Here is a 24661-nt window from a genome sequence, read left to right as displayed (position 1 = left end):
AGAAATTAAAGGCAGAACTTACATATGACTCAGTTCTTTATTCCCTGTCATGTCTCCAGAGAATGATATAGCCCACTACAGAGATATGTTTACTGTTTACTGCTGATTTTTCACCAAAGGAAAGGTAATGAAATAAAACTAATTATCTGTCAATGGATAATAAAAATTGTATATATGGAGCCCCATTCAGCTGAAGAGAAAAATTAAATTTTGCAGAAAAATAGATGGACACAAAATGTGTAGTATTAAATGCAGTTATTCATTTTTAAAAAGAACATATATCTTTTCACTCATATGCAGAATCTATCCAATAAAATATGCATATAGAAGTAATGTATATGTGGGGAGCGTACAACATAATGAGAACAGTAAAGGTTAAATTATCAGGGACTGAATACAGGTAATGAATACCGTCATAATAAGGATTTAAGTTTAAGTATTTTTCTAGTTCTAATTATGCCAAAGGTTTTTGGTATTTTGGTGTCAGATAAGCAAATTAAAACATGTTTGATTGAGAAAATATACAATCCCATGTGAGATTCCTGAGCTTCTGTCCTCTATAATGATTCTAGATAAATAAAAATACCTTGAGTTTCATAGTCTTTTAGTGTGTTTAATTTCAGTGAGTGAGTTAGTTTTGTCAATTTGCAGAATTTCTCATAATAAAGTTTTGAAAAATTATCAGAAGCAGAAAATTAAAGGTTTTTTTTAATATACCAAGGTATAAAATACTTTGATAAAGAGTAGAAAGGACCCCTGACCTGTGACATGTTTACAGGAGAATCAGTCATTTCTTACTGTTTCTCTTCTGAACGTTTCTATTTCGGGAACAATAAATAGATGCCTTGCTTTCCTTTCAAATACAGGGGTCAAAAAGGGAGAGTTAAAATCCATACTGAAGCCGGGCGGTGGTGGCGCACGCCTTTAATCCCAGCACTCGGGAGGCAGAGGCAGGCGGATCTCTGTGAGTTCGAGACCAGCCTGGTCTACAGAGCTAGTTCCAGGACAGGCTCCAAAGCCACAGAGAAACCCTGTCTCGAAAAACCAAAAAAAAAAAAAAATCCATACTGAAAGCTGTTAGAGAACAGTTTCAAACCACATGAAAAGACCCAAACCACAGAATTCTATCAGATGTCTAATCAACGATCCCAAAGATAGGAGAGCATGAAAAGACATTTGAAGCTCGAAGAGAAAATCACCATCAAGCACCTTGTATCAGAGACCAGCCTCAATAAAAATACCTCTTGCCAGGGTAGAGGCATGGGGATTTAGAAATATAGTAAAGAATATAGAAGCAGAATAACATTGAAGGAACTGGAGATAAGTTCCAACTCTCTGACCGTGTTCAACATGGAAATAGGCTCATATTTTCAGGCCTCCATATTGTTGCCCAAAGAAAACTACTCTCTTACAATTGAGGGAGACATAAGTGAATTTCAAGCTAGTCACTACCTGACAAAATTAATTTCACTAAAGCAGCACTACAGATAATAAACTACAGAAAAATCATTCACAGGAGAGTCAGAGGAATCATCTGTGAGAACATGGGAAATAATAAATTTCACGTGAATAATAAAAAATACAGGAGAACTGCAAAGTAATTATCCATGAGCAAGACAGCAAACCACAATTTCTCGAAAAAAGGAATACTAGAAATAATCCAACCAACAGCAACATAAAAACAATGCCATAAGAAATAAAAACACCACAAACAACAACAACAACAACAACAACAACAACAAAAATCCAGCCATACTGAAAATCAAAATAGTGAATCCTCAACTAAATAAACCCTCAAGTTAAATAAATTAAGGACATATCATAGCTGTTTCATTCTTTGGCATATGGTCAAAGGACTCAACATCCTACTCCAAATATAATTGCTTTCCCATGCAAGTTGCTGCTCTACTCACAATAGCTGCAATATGGAAACAAGCTAAATGTCCTTCCATTGACAAATGGATAGTAAAAATGTGGTTCACATACACTATGGAATACTGAAAAGAAAATTGAAATCATGAGCTTCACAGGTAAATGGTTGGACTTGTAAAAGATCATATTGAGTGAGGTAACCTGGACCCAGAAACACAGACATGGCATGTTGTCTCCCATAGGAAGTCCCTTGCTTCAAATCTTCAAATGTGAGTGCACAACCTGGAGTGACTCCAGTAACCAGGAAAGTAAAAAGAGAGCACTATAGGACACCGGGGAGTAATAGAGATGTGAGTAACAAGTGATCTGAAGGGAGAAATGAAAAATCAAGAGTGAGGATTTAAGTATGGAGAACAGACAGATAAAAACACAGAATGAGGAGGGTAAAATAACTGTAAGGATGTCTGGAAAATTCACAAGGAATCCATCTATTCTTTGCCTATTATTCACCCACCCAAAATGCCTATAATAATATAACTCTCTGCAAGCACATACATTTAGTGTATAAATGAAAATATCCCAATGGCACTGATGATGCCCCCTCACATGAGTGATAGGATTTCTAGTACAATGACCAAGACCTGTAGCATGCATTATAAAAGGTCTTAGTAATAAAAGTCCTAAGTCAGATATAGGAGAAAGTGCTGAGAGATCAAAGAGATGAAAGAGCAAACCACAGTCACTTTACCTACTCAACTTCCCAGCTGAAAAGACTGAGTTCCTGTCTCTTCCTGTCTTATCACTTCCTCTTTCTGCCCAGCCATATCACTTCCTGTCTATCTCTACAGTCCTCCAGACCTCTATGGTTAGTTAGTGGCTAGCTCTGCTCTCTGATCTTCAGGCAAGTTTTATTTGTATAAACAAGATATCACCACAAAACCAGGTATAAGAAGCCTGCCTTGAAGTTCTTGGTCACAGTTAACAAGAGACTTCCAAACATTACAGGATATTGCTGTTACCTGTGATTGCCTCTCAGAGGCATAACTTGAATTTCTAGTGTTGAAGAAGACATGGACTTCAGACACAAATCCTAGAGGTCTCCAGATGGAACTGACTGAAAAGTCACCTCTCTGAGGACTAGCTTTCATGGTACCGGAAGCCAACATTCAACCTTCCATAGGAGGGAGCCAGCCAACAGTCAATAAAATTCAAGGACTAGAAATTTGCATTATGTTGTTAAATTTAAGTTTCATAGGTACCATACCTTGAACAAGACTAGAAATGAATGTACAGTGCATTCTAACAAAATAATCTCAACTTTTTATCAATATAAAAAAATCAAAGCCAATGTACAATATTTAAAATTAGTAGTTGCTTCTTCGGTTTAAAAGTAGATTCCCTTCAACTTTGGCTTTCAAGGTTGTTCCTAAAAGGAGTTGTAATGCTGCAGCTGCCCACTTCTGGTGGTGCATGTATCATGTGCAGAGCCATCAGAAACTAGGCCATAGTCTTTTTCCCCCCTCAGTCAACCATTCATTTGGCACACACCATGAGGCTACAGGTGAATGCTTGGAGGCAGACAATATTCCAATAGGAATAGAAAAAGTAGATATTTGGATAACTTCTTCATATAACATGTGTTATAAAGGATTTGGGCATTGGATGTGTGTTAAATCTTTAACTGGGGATAGAACAAAGAGAAGGGATGAGGAGTATGGTGGGTTAACCAAAGTAAAAATTTGTGTAGAAACCTTATGAAATCCCCTTATCTTACAAATTACTAAAGGTGTCCCACATGGGTAAATAATTTTGCTTCCAAACACTAGGGTTATTTAGTGGAACTCTCTGTACCAGATACTGGTTATTTGCCTAGGATTAACTGGTCAGGGAGGCCCCATTGTCACCATAAATTAAACAGGTCATTCCAAGTGCTCTTGATCAGACACCATAAGTACATGGTGTAGCTGATGATACCAAACACTTTGACACTGCAAGACAGAGAGCAATACTGAACATACCAGGCAAAAGTCCCTGCTGGCCAGTCTTTGTGGCACTGTAAAGTCCTGTGAATGCTGTTCTCACAGAAATGATGTCAGTGGTCTTACTTAGCCCTGGACCATACATTTTACAATAAAAACTTGCCAGCCAAGATGTGGGTGCAAAACTGGCACCAATATTAATGGACATAAACAAACTTTCTCTTGATTGGATTTCAAACCTGTACCACATAGAGGAATTCATGCCATGGTAAAACAAAAAACAAAAACATTGAGACCTATAGGTTGTAGGTCGGAACTCTATTGATGTTTTGATTAACATTCATAACCATTAATCTGTCATCTAAATATTCATGTTTAAGATGATAACTTCATACTATTCTCAACATAGATGAAAGTCTTCTCCTGCAATAGGTAGTGGGAATGCAGAGATTAATAACTATTTGAGACTAAGAAAAAGCAACTGTGTAAGATTGGGGTAACTACCATTTCAACATAGTTGAGGGTGGGTCCTACAGGTCACCTTTACGTCAGAGAAGGTGTACTAGCAATTAACATAAGTTATATCATTTTATTATAGAGTTTCAAGTAAATTCTTCCCAAGTTTTCTTCAGTAGTTCAAAATGAAGTCCTGCATCTGGTCAGGATTTCTTTCTTGATCTTATTTTGGTTTTTCAAGATAGAATTTCCTATATAGCTCTGGCTGATTTGGAATTTGCAATGTAGACAATGCTACCCTAGAAATCACAGGAACACACCTTTCTATGCTTCCAGAGAGCTGGGATGGTGTATCACAATCCTTAGCCTTTGGGAATGTCTAATTTGTATGTCAGCATTCCGGTAATGGCACAATCACAGCCTACATCTTCACAGTTAGTTCCTTTCTTGCTATTTGTATGGTCTGACTCTAGAATGAAGAACGGGAAGGTGAGTAAAAGAATTTATCAGTGTTTTCTTTAATTGTGAATTTTCTTTTATCTCTGCAATTTCAGCAGTATGTGAAGGGTTTGTCAAATTCAAGGCATTTAGGGAGGTATAACTTCCAATTGACAGACATGGGGAATCTATACTCTCTACCTTTTTTTGGTTCTCAAAGGTAAGAGTTTTGTAGTGTATAGCAAAATTAGAAAGAAAATGAAAGGTTTTGTGATATTTTCTATGTAATTCTATTAGAATTTTGTTGCTGTTTCTTTTGACAAAGAGGTTGTGAAGTCTGAGCTGTCCTGAAACTCAGCATGAAGTTGAAGATGTTCCCTGACTCACAGATATCATTTTACCTCTGCATCCTGAGTGCACCACCACACCTGGCAGTAATATGATTTTTTGATTGCAGAACAAGATAAATGTTTTTATTACATTTTTTTTTAAAACCAGGGGCCACAGACATGGCTAAGTGGGTAAGAGCATTGTTTGCTCTTCCTGAAGAACAGTGTTCATTGCCAACACAGGCATGGCAGTTCACAATGGTCTGTAATTCCAGCTTCAGGGGATCAGATAACCCCTTCTGTCCTACATCAGGCATACACATAGTGCACAGGCTAACTGCAGGCAAAGCATGCATACATGTTAAAAAAAAATAAAAAGCTTTCCCATCATTGCATTTGCATTTAGAATTGTATTTTAATATAATCTCTAGGATATTCTTTAAAATGTAAAAGTTCTCTAAAGACTTTCACAAGTTTCTTATCTTTATGTTCCTATTTTGCATACTGTTATGATTTATAAGAAGGGAATACCAGAAAATGCTATATTACATTTTTCAAATGGTATGTTTCTCTCCATTACGAATTTTCTCCTATCTCCTACGATCTGAAATCTGGACAGAGGATGCATCTGTCTTTGTGTGGTTCTTCTCCATTATGGATTTTCTGATGTCTCCTTAAACCAGAAGAGTAGGTAAAAGAGTTGCCACATTCCTAACAATTGTAAGTTCTCTGTCCAGTAATAACTCTATGACGTTTTCTACGTTTTGAGTCGTGGTTAAAGGACTTGTCACATTCCATATGTTTGTAATGTCTCTCTCCAGTGTGAACTCTCCGATGTCTTCTAAGATTTGCGCAAAGGGTAAAGGATCTGCCACATTCCACACATTTGTAAGGTTTCTCCCCAGTATGAACTCTCTGATGTCTTTTAAGATCTGAGCAATTGGTAAAGGCTTTGTCACATTCCTTACAACTGTATGGTCTTTCTCCAGTATGAATTCTCTGATGTATTCTAAGGCTTACAACATGGGTAAAGGACATGGCACAGTGTTTGCATTTGTGAAGTTTCTCTCCAGTATGACTTCTCTGATGTTCTCTAAAATATGAGCAGCTAGTAAAAGACTTGTCACATTCCTTACATTTGTAAGGTTTCTCCCCAGTGTGAATGCTCTGATGTCTTTTAAGATGTGAGCAAGTGGTAAAGGATTTGTCGCATTCCTTACAACTGTAAGGTCTCTCTCCAGTATGAACTCTCTGATGTACTTTAAGACTTACAGTATGGGTAAATGATTTGTCACAGTCTTTGCATCTATAAAGTTTCTCTCCAATATGAATTTTTTGATGTGTCCTTAAACCGGAAGATTGGGCAAAAGATTTGCCACATTCCTGACAAATGTATGGTCTCTCTCCAGTATGAACTCTCTGATGTGTTCTAAGATGTGAGTCCCGGGAAAAGGATTTGTCACATTCCATACATTTGTAAGGTTTCTCTCCAGTATGAATTTTCTGATGCCTTCTAAGGGTTGAGTTCAAGGTAAAGAATTTGTCACATACCTCACATTTGTAAGGCCTTTCACCAGCATGGATTCTGTAATGCCTGTTAAGATGAGATAATTCAAGAAAAGACTTTCCACATTCTTTGCATTTGTAAGTTTTTTCCCCAGTATGAAGTGTTTGCTGCATTTTAAGATCTGCATGCTGGATAAAGGATTTTTCACAAATGATGTAATTGTAGGACTTAATTCCAGGATGAATTCTTTGATGTAGAGTGAGGCTTGAGGCAGTGTGGACAAATTTCTTACATTTCCCACGATGGTGTGTTGTCTCTCTAATATAGATTGGTTGTTGCAAAAAATTGCATGCAGAGCTGAAATAGTCATATTCTCCCTGACTGTGCTCTTTGTTTGCAGTATAGAGTCTCTCATCTTGAGTAATGTTGGAACACAAATTTAATGATTTCTCAAAGTCTTTAGACTGCTTTCCAATCTTCACATGTTGATGGACAGGATCACATATGCAATAGTTCTCTGAAAATGAGTACAATTCAGATTAATAAAGCTTGTTCCAATTATATACATATGATGAATGACTTCTCCTTAAGTTCTTTAAAATAAGTCAACTTGCATATTTATATATGTATATATATATATATTTGTAAAGAAATTTAAATATATATGCTCACAGTAATGGACATTCACTATAATTGTATGAATTCTCACAAAAACAGCACGACAGCCTTTAAAGGTCAGTGATTTATAACAGATCTTTATCCAAAATCTATAAGTGGGAAAAAGAAAACTATAACTGAGGGTCATGAACTAACTTTAGGATAGAGGTCCCTGAGTGGTTGTATTTAGAATATATACACCTCTATCTTTAAATATTTCTTCTCAGAAGTTGATGAAGAAGAGTTTGAAACAAACCCAGGTTTACAGTGCTTGTACGTACTACGTGATGGGCAATGTAGAAGACTATTCAGAAGACCCAATTCCTTTACAGATTAAAGTCTTACTTAAAAGTATCACAGGGTTTACTTTTCTTTCTAGAAAAACACAATAGATTCTTCAAAAGGAATGGATGCAAAGACAATATTCTGCCAGACATCAGAGGTTCTAGATTGTGTGAGGCAGAAATGTCATGAGAAGTTATTACTTTTTTTCTATCCTCCACTGCCTGAGCTCCACACACTGCTGTGTTTCTTAACTTTCCTCATAGAGTTATTCTCAAGTCCATTCTGTACATTGACTTCTGAGATTATTTCTCAGAAGAGTGTCTATGTGTTTTCCACTGGCAAGAAAATAAAGGATGCGGGGGCTGGAGAGATGGCTCAGTAGTTAAGAGCATTGCCTGCTCTTCCAAAGGTCCTGAGTTCAATTCCCAGCAACCACATGGTGGCTCACAACCATCTGTAAGGAGGTCTGGCACCCTCTTCTGGCCTTCAGGCATACAGACAGAATATTGTATACATAATAAATAAATAAATAAGAAAATAAAGGATGTAATATGACGATATATATACAAGGAAGGAAATTACAGAATAATCCTACTTCATAGACTCACGTTAGACTTAAAATTTTGTCAAATCATGCAGATCTGATTTCAGTATAGTCAGTAAAACTGCATTTTGTACTAGTATTAAGTCACCATAATTCAGATGTAATAAGACAGAATACCTTCTAACAGTTATTACAACAGGCAGGATGCATCCTGGGGCCAGGACACTATACTAAGTTAAATGATCAGAAATCCTTTCAAGTGGAATTGAACATCACAAAAACATTCTCAGCTCTTGCTTTCTCCTTCACTTAAGTCATCACTGTTGTCCCACTCATTGACTAGCCCACCCTAGTTATGGCAACTCTCTCCTCTTCACATTCCAGGTGATCATTATTGCACACAATAATCCACATGTTCTTTCAGGTAGCCCATGATCCATGCTAGAGATTTTAGAAAGAATACAAAGTCTATAGTAGTTCTGTGCTGAGTACATAAAAATAAAAAGCAGAAGTCGGGTGGTGGTGGTGCAGTCTTTAATCCTAGCACTCAGGAAGCAGAGGGAGCTTAATCTCTGTGAGTTCAAAGTCAGCCTGGTCTACAAGAGCTAGTTTCAGGACAAGCTCCAAATCTACAGAGAAACCCGGTCTTGAAAAATAAAAACAAACAAAACCCCCACAAAGCAGAAGAATTTAAACAGGATTTTTCAACTGATAATTATTTTCAAAATCTTCAGGGTTTTAGTACTTTCAATTTGTATATCTTGAAATTTTCTCATAATTAAAACCACGTCAATTGCAATAATAGATATGGAGATTTAAGATATTAGTGGAAATAGTATATGCTATTGAGGTTATAGATGAATCTTAGAACCAAAATGAAGAGTGAATGATACCTCTAAAAGTGGAAAATGGAAAGGGAAACCTAAAAAGCATTGAAAAAGTTCTTTCTACTACTAAACATTGTCTTGTCTTCTCTTGATTTTTGTTTTTTGTTGTTTTTTTTTTTTCAGGACAGCTTAACACATCCTATGAAGAACATCTTAACATCCCATGAAAAAAAACATCCTATGAAATCAGAACATACAAAAGATGGGTTTGGAATTCAACAAGCAAAACATTCTCACCCACAAAGATCAGGTTGTTATAATTCTCCAACATCACATCAATGCACAAAGCCCTCTGAGCAGAGTCCAGGCATTCCCACTCCTCCTGTGAGAAGTTCACAGCTACATCCCTGAATGTCAACAGACCCTGAAATAAAAAGGTACAGTTTAACCATGTGCTACCTGGAAGTGCTTTCCTGGATATATGGAAACAGAATGTGGATAAACGAAGATAATTACTGAAACAGATGATGTCCAATACAGTCATACTCTATCATGAATGTTCTAACTCTGTGAAAACAAGATGAAATAGTCTTACAAGCATATACATGAAACAAGAAATACGGTTAATGTCTGGAAACCATTATCTATCTGTTACAGATGCCGTGTTTATGTTACACAAGATCACAGCAGACATGTCTCAGAAGGAAAATTCATGAGGAGGAAATGTGCTTCAATTGCTGTACCAGTAGATCATGCCAAAACATTGACATATATCACATCACTCTTGTGTGTACTTGGGCCTTACATGATTGTAAGCATCAGGTAGGATGCTTAAACTCTAAGTACAAAGTCACAACATTAAGGAACAAAAGTGTAGGTATGGAAGGCAGAATATATGCCTGATTTTAAAGGTAAAGACTTTTTTTTCATAGTAGCAAGGATTGTAACAGCACTACATACTGCCAATTAATATATAAGATAAGGGTTCTATGGAACTAATTTTACGAGAATTTTTGGGCCACTACAAATTGATAGAAAAATCTGCATTGGCCATATTGCATGTAGTTCATAATTTCCCTAAGAATATGCATAAGCCATGAGAGACAAATAACCATTCGGAGGTTTTTGAGAATATTTCACTTCACTCCTGAAGAGTAATAAAAATCAAGGGAAGTCCAAAACACATCAAAAAATGTTTAAGCAATAGCTAAGAAAATTTTTATCATTGACATTTTAGATAAAGCTCACAGCAAGAATTTAACAGAAATTAAATTAATTAAATACTGAGGAAATAAAACTAGAAAATCAACAAATGGGCAACTAAACTAAACAGACACTATTTCAAGACCAGAGACCACTCAAGCGGCCAATAAACATTGCAAAAGCATTCAGGATCCTAAAAAGGCCACCACAGAAATGCAAATTAAAACTACTTGGCAATATATGACTTCACCCCAAACAGAATAGCTGTCATCAACTAACCCAAGAATAAATGTTCAATGACATATGGAGAAAAGGGAAGTCTGATTCACTGTTGATGGAGGGGAGGGTGCAAATTAATACAGCCATTATGTGAATCAGTTTGGAGATTTTTGAAAAACTTGAAGAGAGAACTAACATGACCCAGTTCTTTCACTCCTGGCCATATACCCAGAGAACAACACACCCCACTACAGAGATATTTATACCCCAAGTTTACTGCTATTATAATCACCAAAAGAAAAGTATTGGAATCAAACTAATTATCTATGAACAGATGAATGAATAATGAAAATTGTATAAAATACTATTCAGCTGAAGAGAAAAATACAAATTTGCAGCCGGCGGTGGTCGTGCTTGCCTTTAATCCTAGCACTCGGGAGGCAGAAGCAAGTGGATCTCTGAGTTCAAAGCCAGCCTGGTCTACAAGAGCTAGGTCCAGGACAGGCTCCAAAGCTACAGAGAAATCCTGTCTCAAAAAAACAAAAACAAAATAAAAAAAAAATTGTGGGAAAATGGGTGGACCCAAAATGTGTACTATTAAGTACAGTCATATACTTTTAGAAAGAAGACACCACACCACATTTTTGCTCATATGCAGAATCTACCCAATAATATATATATATATATATATGTATATAATTGTTTATATATATAAACAATATATACGAGGGCACAGTATAACACGAAGAAAAGAGAATAGGAAAGGTTAAATTATCAGTGATGGAATGCTGGTAATGAATACCAATTATGAAAAAGGATATAAAGTTAAGGGCTTTTCTAGTTCTAATTCTGTCAAAGGTTTTTGGGAGCCTAGGCAGTTTGGATGCTCACCTTACTAGACCTGGATGGAGGTGGGGGTTCCTTGGACTCCCCACAGGGCAGAAAACCCTGATTGCTCTTTGGGCTGACGAGGGAGGGGGACTTGATTGGGGGAGGGGGGAGGGAAATGGGAGGCGGTGGCGGAGAAGAGACAGAAACCTTTAATAAATAAATAAATTTAAAAAAAAGTTTTTGGGCTTTTGGTGGTGGATAAGAAAATCAAAATACATTCAATAGTGAAAATATAAAATCCCATGTGAGGCTCCAGAGCTTCTGTTCCCTATGATGACTATATAAAAGTACTCTGAGTTGTACAGTTTTTTTGTCTGCTGAACTTTAATGAGAGATTTTATTGTGTGTCTATTTGCAGAATTGTTCATAATAAAATTTTATAATTTTATCAAAGGCAGAAAATTAAAGGCTTTTAATGTATCAAAGTACTACATATTTAGATAAAGAGTGGAAAAGACCACTAACCTACAATATGCATACTGGACCATTAGCCATTACTTACTGTTTCTCTTCTTTGAGTTTCTCTTTCAAGAATAATGAATACATAGATTATTTCCCTATCAAATGAAGGGGTCATACTGAAAGAATAATACTGAAAACAGAGAACAATGTCAAACCACATGAAAATACTCAACCAGAAGAATAAGAGCAGGTGTCTAATCAATGATCCCAAAGACAAGAGAGCGTGGAAAGAGATTTGAAACTTGGAGAGAAAATAACCACCAAACATCTTGTTGCGGAAAGAAAACTACTCTCTTAAAATTGATGGAAATATAAGTATATTCAAAATAGTCACCAATTAACAAAATTGATTTTATCAAATACATTAGAGGTAAAATATGCACAGGAAAATCAGAGGAATAATCCAAGAGAACATGGGAAACAATAAATTTCATGTGAATAGATAAATATAAGAAAACTGGAAAGTGTTCATCTATAAGCCATACAGTAAACCACTGTTACTCAAAAAGAAGAATACTATGAATAATTCAACCAGTAACAACATAAAAATAAAACCATTGGAAATAAAAATGCCAGGAGCAAAAAAACTAGCCACACTAAAAATCAAAATAGAGAGTTCTCAATTAAATAAACAAACTCTCAAACTAAATAACTTCAGCACATGGCTCAGTTGTTCTATTCCTCAGCATAGGCTGAATGGACTCGACATCCTGGCTCACACACGCTCACTGCTGCTCTACTCACAATACGTACAAAAAGGAAAGCAACCTAAGTGTCCTTCAACTGACAAATGGATAGTGAAAATATGGTACACATACACTATGGAATAGTATTGAGCTGTAAAAAATTTGAAATCATGATCTTTGCAGGTAAATGGATAGACCTAGAAAAGATCATATTGATTGAGGTAACCTGGACCCAGAAACACAGACAATGCATGTTCTCTCTCCTAGGATGATGGGGGAGAGTCTTCTGTTTTGTGTTAATTTCATTGGTTAAATAAAGAGACTGCCTTGGCCCTTTGATAGACCAGCCCTTAGGTGGGTGGAGTAGACAGAACAGAATGCTGGGAGAAAGAAGCCGAGTCAGGCAGTCGCCATGATTCTCCCAGTGGACACAGACGCAGGTTAAGATCTCCCTGGTAAGCCACAAGCTCATGGTGCTACACACATTATTAGAAATGGGTTAAGGCAAGATGTGAAAATTAGCCAATAATAGGCTGGAACTAATGGGCCAGGCAGTGTTTAAAAGAATACTGTTTCCGTGTAATTATTTTGGGTAAAGCTAGCCGTGCGGAACTGGGCGGGAACACAGCCTACTGCAGCATATTACAACACTAGGAAGTTCCTAGCTCCAAATCTTCAGATGTGAGTCCACAACCTGGAGTGACTGCAGTAACCAGAAAAGTAAAAGGACAGCATTGTGGGGTGTGGGGTAGTAATAGAGACAGAAGTAACAGGGAACAAATGATCTGAAGGGAGAAATAAAAAACAGGAGTGAGGATTTAATTATGAAGAAGGGACAGCAGTAAACACAGAAGAAGGAAGGTAACAAAAAGGATGTCTGGAAAATTCATAAGGAATCCATCTATTCCTTGACTATTATCCATTCACCAAAAATGTCTATAGTACATACAAATCTCAGTAAGCATACACATTTAGAGTATAAATGAAAATTTCCCAACTGCACTGATGAGGTTCCTTGTGGTGATATTTTGTTTGTGCCATACCAAATATAGCTTTCCTGAATATCAGAGTGCAGAGGTAACATACTAGTTAGGTCTAGAGGTTAAGCAGTAACCTCTTTAATTAAAGGCACACACCTTTAATCCCAGCACTCAGGAGAGACAGATCTCTGTGAGTTCAAGGTTACACTGGGCTACTTGAGATCAGTCTGAAAGAGAAAGAGTTCACACATTTGATCCTAGCACTCTGGATCACATGCCTTTAATCACTGAGGTAGGGAGGTGGAGACAGAAGTGATATGGTTGGGAGGAGAGGATAAAAAAAGGCAGGAGACAGGATCTCAGAGCAGTCTGAGGTTTCATGGAGACAGCATTCAATCTGAAATTTCATCAACAGAGCATTTAGTCTGAGGATCCATAGAAACAGGATCGCCCTTTTGGTCTGAACATCGGTAGAGGTAAAAACTCTCTAGTGGGTGGCTTCTCTGCTTTTCTGATCTTTCAGCATTAACCTCTACATCTGACTCCAGGATTTATTATTAAGACCAAATAGAAGTTACACTACAACTCGTCACAAGAGTCATAGATTTTCTAATAAGATGACCGACACCAAGGGTAAGAAGCATGCTTAGAGGTTGTTGGTCACAGCTGTGCAAGAGACCTCCAAACATTATATGGTATTGCTGTTGCCCATGGTTGCCAATTAGAGGCAGAGGTTGAGTCCCTACAGAACTCAAGATGGAACTGACCTTAAAGCTTCATGCCTGGGGACTAGCTTTCATGGTGCCAGAAGGCAACATCCAAGCTTCCAAACGAGGGAGCCACCCAACAGTCCAACCCAGCTATGACACCTATGAACCACAAAAATTATCCAAACCCTAAAGGTGCAAGAATGGCACACAAACCTTGGTGGTAACCAACAGCTTCTAGTTAGATTAAGGTCATTTCAACAAGAGGAAAAACAGGCCTGGGACTGGAAACCTTGTCAGTTTCCCTAAAGCTACTGAAGTCAGGGATCTTGGAGGAGAACCTACAACCAATACTTTACAAAATCAGCATAGGTCCTTACTGCATTCTAAATATTTAGCATAATTTTCGACAGACAATAGGAGACAGTACACATGGAGTTTAGCAGGATACTTCCAGGTGCTTATCAAAACCATGCTGGCATTATTTTCAGGAATGAAGACAAAAACACTAAAAGGTAGAGAATGTTAGAATACCAAAGCTCAAAAATTCTGAAAACAATAAATAAACTTAGAGGTATTAATTTTCATTGTTTTTATAATATATAAAATTCAAGGAATAAAATGATTTAAAAATGGTATGAAACATAATCAGTGAAGTGAATGAATAAGGACAGCATCAGTCACATGCATAATCAATTACAATTTTCTTCTGCAGAAAGTCTTCTCATGCTTATATTATGAAAATCCAGACATTTTTCTCAGTGGAAGTGTCCAGAATAATTTTGAGTGAAACAGGAAGTGGTAAAACTGATTGTCCCACTTCCACATTTACTTGATCCCCTTTCCTCCCCTTCACCAGTCCCTCTACCATACCTGCATCCTTAGCTGCTGTCTCCTCTCCTTCCAGGCCCTTTGTCCTGCTGCACAGGTGAGCAGGTCTGGGTGATCAGTGAACCCTATACATGAGAAAGAGATTGTTCAGGAAGCACTTGGATTTCTGACACAGTACTGTGGAGATCTTTTGTTTGTATTCTAACAAATAAAGCTTGCCTGAATATCAGAGGGCAGAATTAGCCACTAGTTAACCACAGAGGTCTGGAAACCAGTACAGAGAGGAAGTGATATAGTTGGGCAGAGAGAATATAAGGCAGGAGGCTGAAGATGGATGCTGCAACAATACAGAAGAACTTTGGAAGACTGCGCAGGCAGAGAGATGTCTCTGTCAATTCTAGAGTATTGGAAGTCACTTACAATGAACTTCTTGTTAACTTAGGTAATATATCCTTCTGGGGTCTTTAAAGTGTTGAAGACAGATAGTTATAGTTTTCCTTAGTTATACTAAAACATAAATGAGGTATGAAATTTTAGACTCAAAAATATAAAATAGATGATAGTATATTTTCCTTATTTTTGCCAGATATAGACTAAATATTGTAACTGTAATTCTTGCTGGATACCTGTTTTTGTTATATATAATTTTACTATGTTAAAGTTAAAGCCTTCCCTTTTAATTAGACAGAAAAGGAGAGATGATGTGGGATGTCCTTCTGTATATGTGTTGCTTTTATTGGTTGATGAATACAGTTCTTTGGACCAATTGCTTAGCAGAATAAAGCCATGCAGGAAATCCAAACAAAAATATTGAAAAAGAGTAGGTAGAGTCAGGGGTGTGCCACATAGCTGCAGAAGGCACCTTATCTAGTAAGCCACAGCCTTTCTTTCCTTCTCTTCCCTCCCCATAGGGTTCCTCTCTTATACCCCTCATTAGCTTTAAACTTACTCTGTAGATCAGGATGGCCAGCAACTCCAAGATTCACCTGTCTCTGCCTCCAGAATGCTGGAGTTAAGGGTATGTGCCACTCCCCGACCAGGTTTATAATGCCCATGCCCTTTTTTTTTTCCTTTTGATTTTTCAAGACAGGGTTTCTCTGTAGCTTTGGAGCCTGTCCTGGAACTAGCTCTTGTAGACCAGGTTGGCCTTGAACTCACAGAGATCCATCTGCCTCAGCCTCCTTAGTGCTGGATCAAAGGTGTGTGCCACCACCAATTGACACTATAATGCCCTTTTTAGCTGTGAAAAGACTGTGACCTGAGACCTTCAAACAGCAGACTGTGCTTTTCCTGGTTCTAATCTGTACATTAAGACCTCAGCACAAAAATACACATTTCTTTTTCCTTGTTTTCTTCTTTTTGTGAGACAGGATCTCACCATGTAGCTCTGATTGTCCTGGAAGTCACTATGTACATATTACTGGCCTTCAACTCACTGCAATCTGCCTTCCTTTGCTTTCCCACTGCTGGGATTCCAGATGTGTGCCACCAAGCCTGGCAAAGACACTTTTCAGAATGCTCCATTTACATCCTAGAGTGCATATGCCTTAGATGAAAAGTTAATAGAGGATGAAAAGTTTACTTTTAAACCTGTATTTCTTTATGTTTATAACCGTATCTGTGAAACTTTCAAAAATATATTTCAGATTCAATTCAATCTGCAGGCCATTATGTAGGTTAACAGGCCAGCGGAAGATGACTCTGCCCCTTCCTTCCCCAGAACTCCGAGACTGATGCAAGTGTTACAGTAGAGAGGAAAGCACTACCCAATGCAGGCCTTGCAGCTCTGAAGGGAAAGGCATCCTGCCAGCTGGGAATCAAGGAATACCACAAAGCCAAACGGAAAAACAAAACTCAGTAGAGACTTACTGGGAGGGAAAAACACAGCCTCTCCTCTGAGGAGAATCATCAAAGAACTAAGCAGGAAATTGTATTGATACAGTATTTTAGGGGAGCGTGAAGAGGGATAGAGCTTTCCAGGGTGACCTGGGATTGGAGAGAATTTGTGGCCTGATCTTAGGGCAAAATCAGGGATTACTGGAATTTTGGGGCCAGGTATTGGGCCTGGCCACTCTTCTGTCTGAAGGGACTAATAAAAAAGGCACTTATGACCCTTAGAGCATTCTGGGGTAATGGGCGGGTAGGGAGGGGTCTAGCCAAGCCTGTGCCTCAAGAGGCTTACAACCTGGAAAGCAAGTCCCGTGATTAACTGTTAATAGATATTCACCATTTCAGCATTAAGTAATACTTCAGGCCCCCCTGTACATTTCCACTATCACCCTGCACATGATCCAAAGACACTGTACAAGCCCAACCTCCGCCCAGCCTTCCACTGTATCTCTTCCCTTTCAGTGCTGCCCCCAGTCTGGTTTTCCCTAATAAGTCTCTGGCATTAGGTTTGTTGCATGGTTTGCTTTGTTGTGTTCCATCACACCTGATTGCAAAGCTGTCCTTGAGCTGAAAAACCCTTCCACGTCCTCTCATGACTAATATCAAAAAGCTCTGCCGGGATGCTAAGTACCAGGTAGAACACAGAAATTAACAGGGATGATGTAAATTTCGAGAGCTTTGTTCTTACAATCATAGCAAAGAGAAACGCCTTTGCAAGCATCAACAAATAAATACAAATGTTCTACTCAATTATCTTTATAACACTATTTCGGCGACCAGAGACGATGAATTAAAATCAGGATGCTCCACTGACCTGGGAGATTCCAGGGCCGCCAGTCTGCGGTTTCCCCACTGCGCTGCTGACTTTCCCAGGCCGCCCCGCGGAGACTGCGGCTCCGGGAGTTTTCGCGTCCCCGAGACACCCGGCAGTGTCCTCCGCTCCCAGGTCTGCACCTCTCGATCCCAGACGGTGCAGGTCCCGAAGCAACGACGGGGAACCAGCACTGGGCACTTCAGGCTTCGGCTCTTCCGCCCAATTTTCCAAGCATCAGTAAAGCCGCTTCCCAGCTTCCTCCTACGTCATGCCTCTAAGCCCTCCCACTACCTCAACAAGGGCCAAAGATCTCCTTCAACCGCTGTTTCCGGGTGAGTGTCTCCGCCCCACTGAACCTCCCGCTGTGTCTCCTGCTGTCCTGGACTTGATTTGCACAGCTTGCTGCCAGCCTAAACCAGACCTGGAAGTAGGAGGACAACGCAGCCCATCACTTGACCCCACAGGGAGTTCTGACCTCTTCAGAGAAAAAACAGGCAGCCTAACCTCGACCTGACTATCAGCCTCCCGGGCTGTATAGTTACACCAAACGATAATACGCTAAATTTAGATGCCAGCATCCCATCGCCAACAAAAATATGACAAGTGAAAACCAAAATTTGCAATTGTGCCTTGGATAAAAAAAAAAAAATAGGTGTCTCAAGAAGTCAGGTCAGTCCATCGCTAACATCCCAGGGCTGAGTTCATTCCGCGCTGTTCTGCTCTCACCTCCTAGAAGGTGATCTTGTCATTTTAATCACTCAGAAAGGAGTTTGTCTTCTATAATGCATGCTTAAGGTGCTTTGAGATAAAGCATAGATTTTTTTTTTTTTAACGCAGAGGTGAATGAAGAGTGTCTTGCTGTCCCAAATTCAGAAAATAAAGGAAGTATGTGGTCCCAATCCTAAGACAGTCTGTGACTGGGACCTTTGAGAAAGAGGAGGAAAAGAAATAAGGGAAAGAGGAGGAAGGGCTAAGACTCCATACAGCTGCTGTAATCAGTAACCAGCAGCAACCATACTTACCTGCATTATCCTCGCACTAGATCAAATTAATCTAAGAGAGGGCAAGGCTCACAAGGCCCACTCTTTATCTCTCAAATGTTGGCTATGGATGGATTGTAGGAGAAGAATCACTACATTTAACTGTAGTCCTCTGCTGAGTCTAGCAGGCTCAAACACATACCTCCAAACCCACAGTCTCACACATGGTCCCGGTTAATCTCAGGGGATCCCAAGCAAAATGAATGGAGATGAACACAATGAATTTGTTGGAATTGTGGACCCATAGCAGAGAGGCATGAGGCAAGAGTGGGCAGTATTTAAGGAACATGCTGTGTGTATGTTGTGTGAAATAGTTAATAACACACTTTTTAAATGACCATATTAGTCTGTAATTTCTTTTTGGTTGTATCATTATCTGGTTTTAATGTCAGATAATAGTAAGAGTCAGGAAGTCTTCCTTTCTTGTCAAAAAGTATTAAAGTAGCTTTGCTGTTAGTTCTTTGAAGTTCTGATAGAATCCTGTCAATATGGTCCTGGTATTGGGATTTTTTTCAGGGGAGGCATTCCTGGTTCCATCTCATTGCTACTTCTAGTTCTGCTTACATTATTTATGTCTTCTTGTTTTAGTTTCATATATTATATGCACTTGTCTATTTTAATTAGAGTTTGTAATTTAGTGGAGTTGAAAATTTAATGTTAATAAACAGAAGACCCATTTGTTCACTCATGACTATCAGGTATGTGGTGAAGTTACCTTGGGTAATTGTCAGGACATGATAACAAAAAGTGATGTATAGTTGGGCAAGATCATACAAGCCTATGAATCCAGCTCTCAGAATGCAGGAACAAGGAGATCTCTGAGGTCAAAGCCATCCTGATCTACACAGCGTGTCTTAGGCAGTCGGTAATACACAGAGAGACCCTGTCTCGAAACAAAGAAAACTCTTTCTTGTAGAATAGCTTTTAAGGTACCAGAAGTACAGTGTAAGCTTCCAATGGAGGAAGCCAATGAACAGTCCTACCCAGCTATAATGCCTATGACCTACATCAGTGGTCTTCATGGTACAATAACCCTAAGAGTGCAGTAGTGGCAGTCATGCCTTATTGTTAACCAACAGCTCTCTAATTGGACTTAAGGCTCTTGTAACAAAAATAGAAACCATAACTGGTACTAGACACCTGGCTACCTACTTGGTGCTGGGGAAGTCAAGAATGTTAGAGAAGAACCAAGATCCAGCTCTTTTCTAAACGAGCGTAATCCCACAAATAAACGTAGTCTCCACCCTCATCAAGGAAACTTCTCTTTGCAACAGAGTCTGCTAAAAAATAATTACAACTAGTGAAAATCCAGAGTCATGGAGACCAAGCCCAATGGATATATCGACAAAACTCTCCTTTAACCAAGACTCAAGGACCATTTTTTGAAGAAGGGGAATAGATATTGTAAGAAACATAGAATCATAGAATTTGCTGAGATTGTAAGGTTGTGTCTCCAGAAGCTACATCCATAAAATTTCACCTACATGACAACCCAAACAGGATCTGAACAAGCTTATAAAGTTATAAACTATGGACTTGCTAAAATGGATGAGGAAAGACCCACTGGCCTGAGACCTTTGTACAGTGGAAACAATAGGCAATATAGGAGAATGTTGGGAGCAGAAGAAATAGTCTCTACCAAGGACAAGCACATCAACTGCTTGTCCAATACCAAATGTTCAGCCTTGAAAACATTCATACAAGTAATATTATATAAACTGAGCAGTTTATTTAAGAACATATGTATGTAGATATATATATATATATGCAATATTGCTAATGAAAAAGAGGCTATGAATTTGAAAGAGCAGGGAGGGGTTTAAGGAAGAGTTTGAATGGAGGAAAGTAGGAGGAGAAATGTTCTAATTATATAATGAAGTCAAATTTTTAAATGTAAAAAAAATAAAGCAAAGGAACAAACATCAATAAACCAAAGTAAAACCAAAACTAGCATTCAAAAGTTATATACCTATCAGGAAATGCAGACTAGGATGCATTTAAGTTTCCATGCTGCCCAAGTTACAATGCCCATCATCAGGAAAGGAAATGATAACTAATGTTAGCATATGTGGTTATACACTGCCGTGGGAATGAGAATTAGAGAATAAACTTTTGGCATCAGTGTAGATGTTCTAATAAAAATGAAAAAAATGAAAGAAGAAAAGTATTGTGTAGTCCAGTTACAATACTGATATGTGACAGTATTCCTGTGGGAACAAAGACAAACCAAGTGGAAAGCAACAAAGTCTAACTTGGTGAACCAATGGTGATTGTTTTCTTTGGGGGGGGCATTCTTGTCTGCATGTATGTCTGTGCACCATGTGTGTTCCGAGAAGAGGGAATTGGATGCCCTGGAGTTGAAGTTACAGACCTACCCGTGTGAGGGTGCTAGGAATTCAAAGTGTGCTGAGTCTTCTGAAAAACCAGACAGTGTTCTTAAGCACTGAGTCATTCCTAAACCCAGTGGACTAGTGAGTTTTAATGGGGTGACTTACAAAAGTGGGGTGAGGAGTTACTTACAGAAGCATAAAGAACTAAATGACAGCTGCATCATCCTGTGAGGGAAATAGCTAATGAAGCTGGAAACCTGGGGATCACTGCACAGCTTGCAGGCAGCTCAAAGGAGGTTGGAAGTGTCTTCCAAGCCACTCAGTCAGCTTGTCTTGTCTTGTCTTGTCTTGTCTTGTCTTGTCTTGTCTTGTCTTGTCTGGCCCAGGCAACTCGACTGGTGTCTGCTTCATGGTTGGTATGAGCATCTTTTGTGCGGCTCAGCTTGTCTGACAGTGTCAGCAGCCCTTACCAATTATTTATGCTTGAGTCTTGGCAGTTTCCGCAACTTCCTGAAGTTAATAAGTTGTCTAATTCTTAGCTTACTTCTTTCATCAAATTCCTATACTTCTTTTGGTTTTTGGTGCTTCCTCCAAGATGAAAGCTTTTAATCTCAAAGGAAACTGATGCACAAAAAACACTCGAGGGTAAAAAATCAAAAAACTTGACATCTTTTCTATGAGCATCTACCCATCATACTCATTGTTACTTTATTTAGAGCATGCATAATAAACATAGATGGCTATCACCTAACACTAAAAAAATGAAAATGTGTCTCTTGGCTTGAAATTTTTGTTTTGTGCATTCTAGAAAGACCACATGTAAAAGTCAGGGATCTAGAAATGGACCATTAGTGGATAGATACAGGAAGTGAGGATAAATAGTAGAATATAGGTGATATTAAAGAATGAGAATCCTGGGGGCAGGAATGGTTCAAACATGTAGTAGAGTAGTAGCAAAAAGAAGAAGATGCTGAAAGGTCATTATTGGCTGTTTTTTTTTTGTGTTATATTGACACAAGCTAGAGTCATCTGAGAGGAAGGAGCCTCAGTTGAGGAAATGCCTCTATGAGATCCAGTTGTAGGGCATTTTCTCAAGTAAGTATCAATATGGAAGGGAGTGGCTCATAGTTGGTAGTACTATCTCTGGGCTTGTGATCCTCAGTTCTATTTAAAAAAAAAAAAAGCCGGCTGAGCAAGTCAAGGAAAACAAGTCAGTAAACAGCACCCATAGATGGCCTCTGCATCAGCTCCAGGTTTCTGCCCTGTTTAAATTCCTATTTTGATTTCCTTTGCTAATGAACAGCAATGCTGAAGTGTAAGCTGAACAAACCCTATTCTCCCCAACTTGCTTTTTGGTCATGGTGTTTCATCACACAATAGAAACACTAATTAAGGCAAGTCAACTTAAATGAAATGTATATGAAGAAGCTACATGGGAGCTGATCATTTTGCAACCCAAGTGAAAATATAATAAGAGAAGATAGTAGAATATATGCGCTATAAAAGAATGCAGTATTGAATATGTACTAATGTTTAATTGGGGATGAGACATGAAGAAAGAAGGAAGAGAGGCAGAGTCAAAAGGAAAGATGTATTAAGAAGCCTTATGAAATCCCATTGTCTCACAAGTTAATATGAAATATAATTTTAAAAACTTTGAGCAGAGCGGTATCCCGAATGAGTGAATAATGCTGTTCCCAGTCACAGGGCTATTAAATGCAACTCTCTGTTTCAGGTACTAGTTATTTGTCTAACAATTATTGGACAATGAGGTCCCACTGTCATCCCAAACAAAAATGGTCCTTGCTAGTGGTCTTGCTTGGCCACCATAATTGCATGGTGTTGCTAAAGACACCAAACATTTTGGTGGCAAGATAAAGAGAGTAATCTTGAACTGACTAGAAAACTCTCCCACCTGGCTAGCTTTTGTAGTACTGTAAAGTCCTGTACAGGCTGTTTGCAGAGAAATGATGTCAATAGTCTTACTCCTGGGCTGTGCATCTTATAGTACCAATCTACTAGCCAAGATGTGTGCACAGTTGCAATACTGGCAGGGCTGCTCATTGATATAACCAACCACTCTCTTGAATTTGAAGCTTGCACCATTGAAAGGAATCCTTGCTGTGATAAAAAAAAAAATTAGGCTTGAAAAGTAAGTATAAGTCCAAGGGCAGAACTTGCTGATATTTTGTTAATGATCATGTTGTTTATCTGCCATGTAAATATTCACATTTTTAATGATCAATTTGTACTACTCTCAACCTTGTGTAAAGAAGCTATTCACTATCTCCTGCAATAGATAGTGAATAATAACAGAGAATCATAACAGTCCAGAAAGTACTAAAAACAAGCAACTGTGTAAGACTGGGGCAATTACCATTTCATCATGACTGAGGTTGGGTCCAACAGTCTCATTTACCTCCATGAGGGTCTACTAGAAATTAATGGTAACTATATCATTTTATTTTAGATTATACAGTAAATACTTCCCAAATTTTCTTTAATAATTCATAATGAATTCCTGCATGCCCACAGGGATTTCTTTTACTTATTGTTTTGGTTTTTGGAGATGGGGTTTCTCTGTGTATATCTAGCTTTCTTGGAATTTTCCCTCTGAACCAGGCTGCCTTTGAACTCACAGAAATCCACCCACTTATGTCTCTAGAGTTCTGGGATTGAATGCATGCACCACCACCCAGAGCCATTGGGTATTTCAGAGCTGTATGTTAGCATCATTTGTTACCATTCACTGTCCATATCTTTATAGTTTCTCACTTTTTTGCTATTTGTAATGATTGACTGTAGTATGAAGATTTTGAAAGTGAACAAAAGATAAGACTTTAATAAAGTCTTACCTTTCATGATAGTAAGATAATATTTATTTTTCAATATGAATTTGCTTTTATATTGGTAATTTGAGCACCGTGTGAAGGAATTGTCACATTCAATGTGTTTGGTGGGTGAATGTCCAACAAGCAGCACAACATGGGGATTATATACACTATACCTTTATACAATTTCTGAGAAGTATAACCTTTGTAATGTGCAGCCCATTAGAAGAAAACTAAAGGCTTTGTCATATTTTTATGTGACTACATTTGTTCTTAGCATTTTTTTTTCTTTGAGACACGATCTATGTAGTACCTGTCTTGACTCACTATGTAAACTTGGATGGCATCATACTCACAGAGATCTTCTTGTTTCTGGTCTGCTGAATGCTGGGATTAAAGATGTGCATCACCTAGTCTGGTATTATTATGAATTTTTGGACGTTGGACAAGATAAATGTATTTACTACAACTTTTCCTAGAGGCTGAAGAGATGACTTATAGTGGTTAAGAGCACTGACTGCTCTTCCAAAGTACTGGGTTTCAATTCCCAACACACACATAACAGTGCTCAAATGTTTGCAACTCCAGCTTCAGAGAATCTTATGCCTTTTCTGGCCTCCACAGGCAACAGACATGACATGTTGTGCACAGAAATACTTTCAGGCAAAGCAGCCATACACATAAAAATTTTCAGTTACATTTGCAGAATTTTATATTAGTATAAATTCTCTAATAATTTCTAAGATTCGAATCTTCATTAAAAGCTTTTCACAATTTCTTATATTTATGTTTCTGATGTTGCTATTTGTAATCAGAGAATACTAGATAAATGTTATGCCCCATTATTTACAATGGTATTTTTCTCATTATGAATTATCTAATA

At 38.2% G+C, this 24661-nt stretch overlaps 1 protein-coding gene across 1 annotated transcript; it reads right to left on the bottom strand.

Annotated features, from left to right (window-relative positions):
* Positions 1–5219: 5219 nt before the first annotated feature.
* LOC121449259 (zinc finger protein 664-like) lies at positions 5220–17790 on the bottom strand. Its single transcript, XM_041653572.1, has 3 exons — positions 17578–17790; positions 9192–9318; positions 5220–7098 (listed from the first exon to the last, which is right to left on the bottom strand). The coding sequence occupies exons 2-3, from the start codon at positions 9223–9225 to the stop codon at positions 5786–5788; spliced, it is 1347 nt and encodes a 448-aa protein (XP_041509506.1). The 5' UTR covers positions 9226–9318; positions 17578–17790; the 3' UTR covers positions 5220–5785.
* Between the last annotated feature and the right edge of the window lie 6871 nt (positions 17791–24661).

The sequence above is a fragment of the Microtus oregoni genome, unplaced genomic scaffold, assembly GCF_018167655.1.
Source record: "Microtus oregoni isolate MIOR12 unplaced genomic scaffold, Mior012 000006F_ref0000085, whole genome shotgun sequence".
In the NCBI taxonomy this organism is placed as follows: Eukaryota; Metazoa; Chordata; class Mammalia; order Rodentia; family Cricetidae; genus Microtus; species Microtus oregoni.
Note: the sequence above shows the minus strand (reverse complement) of the source record. Positions and strands in the feature narration are given on the sequence as shown.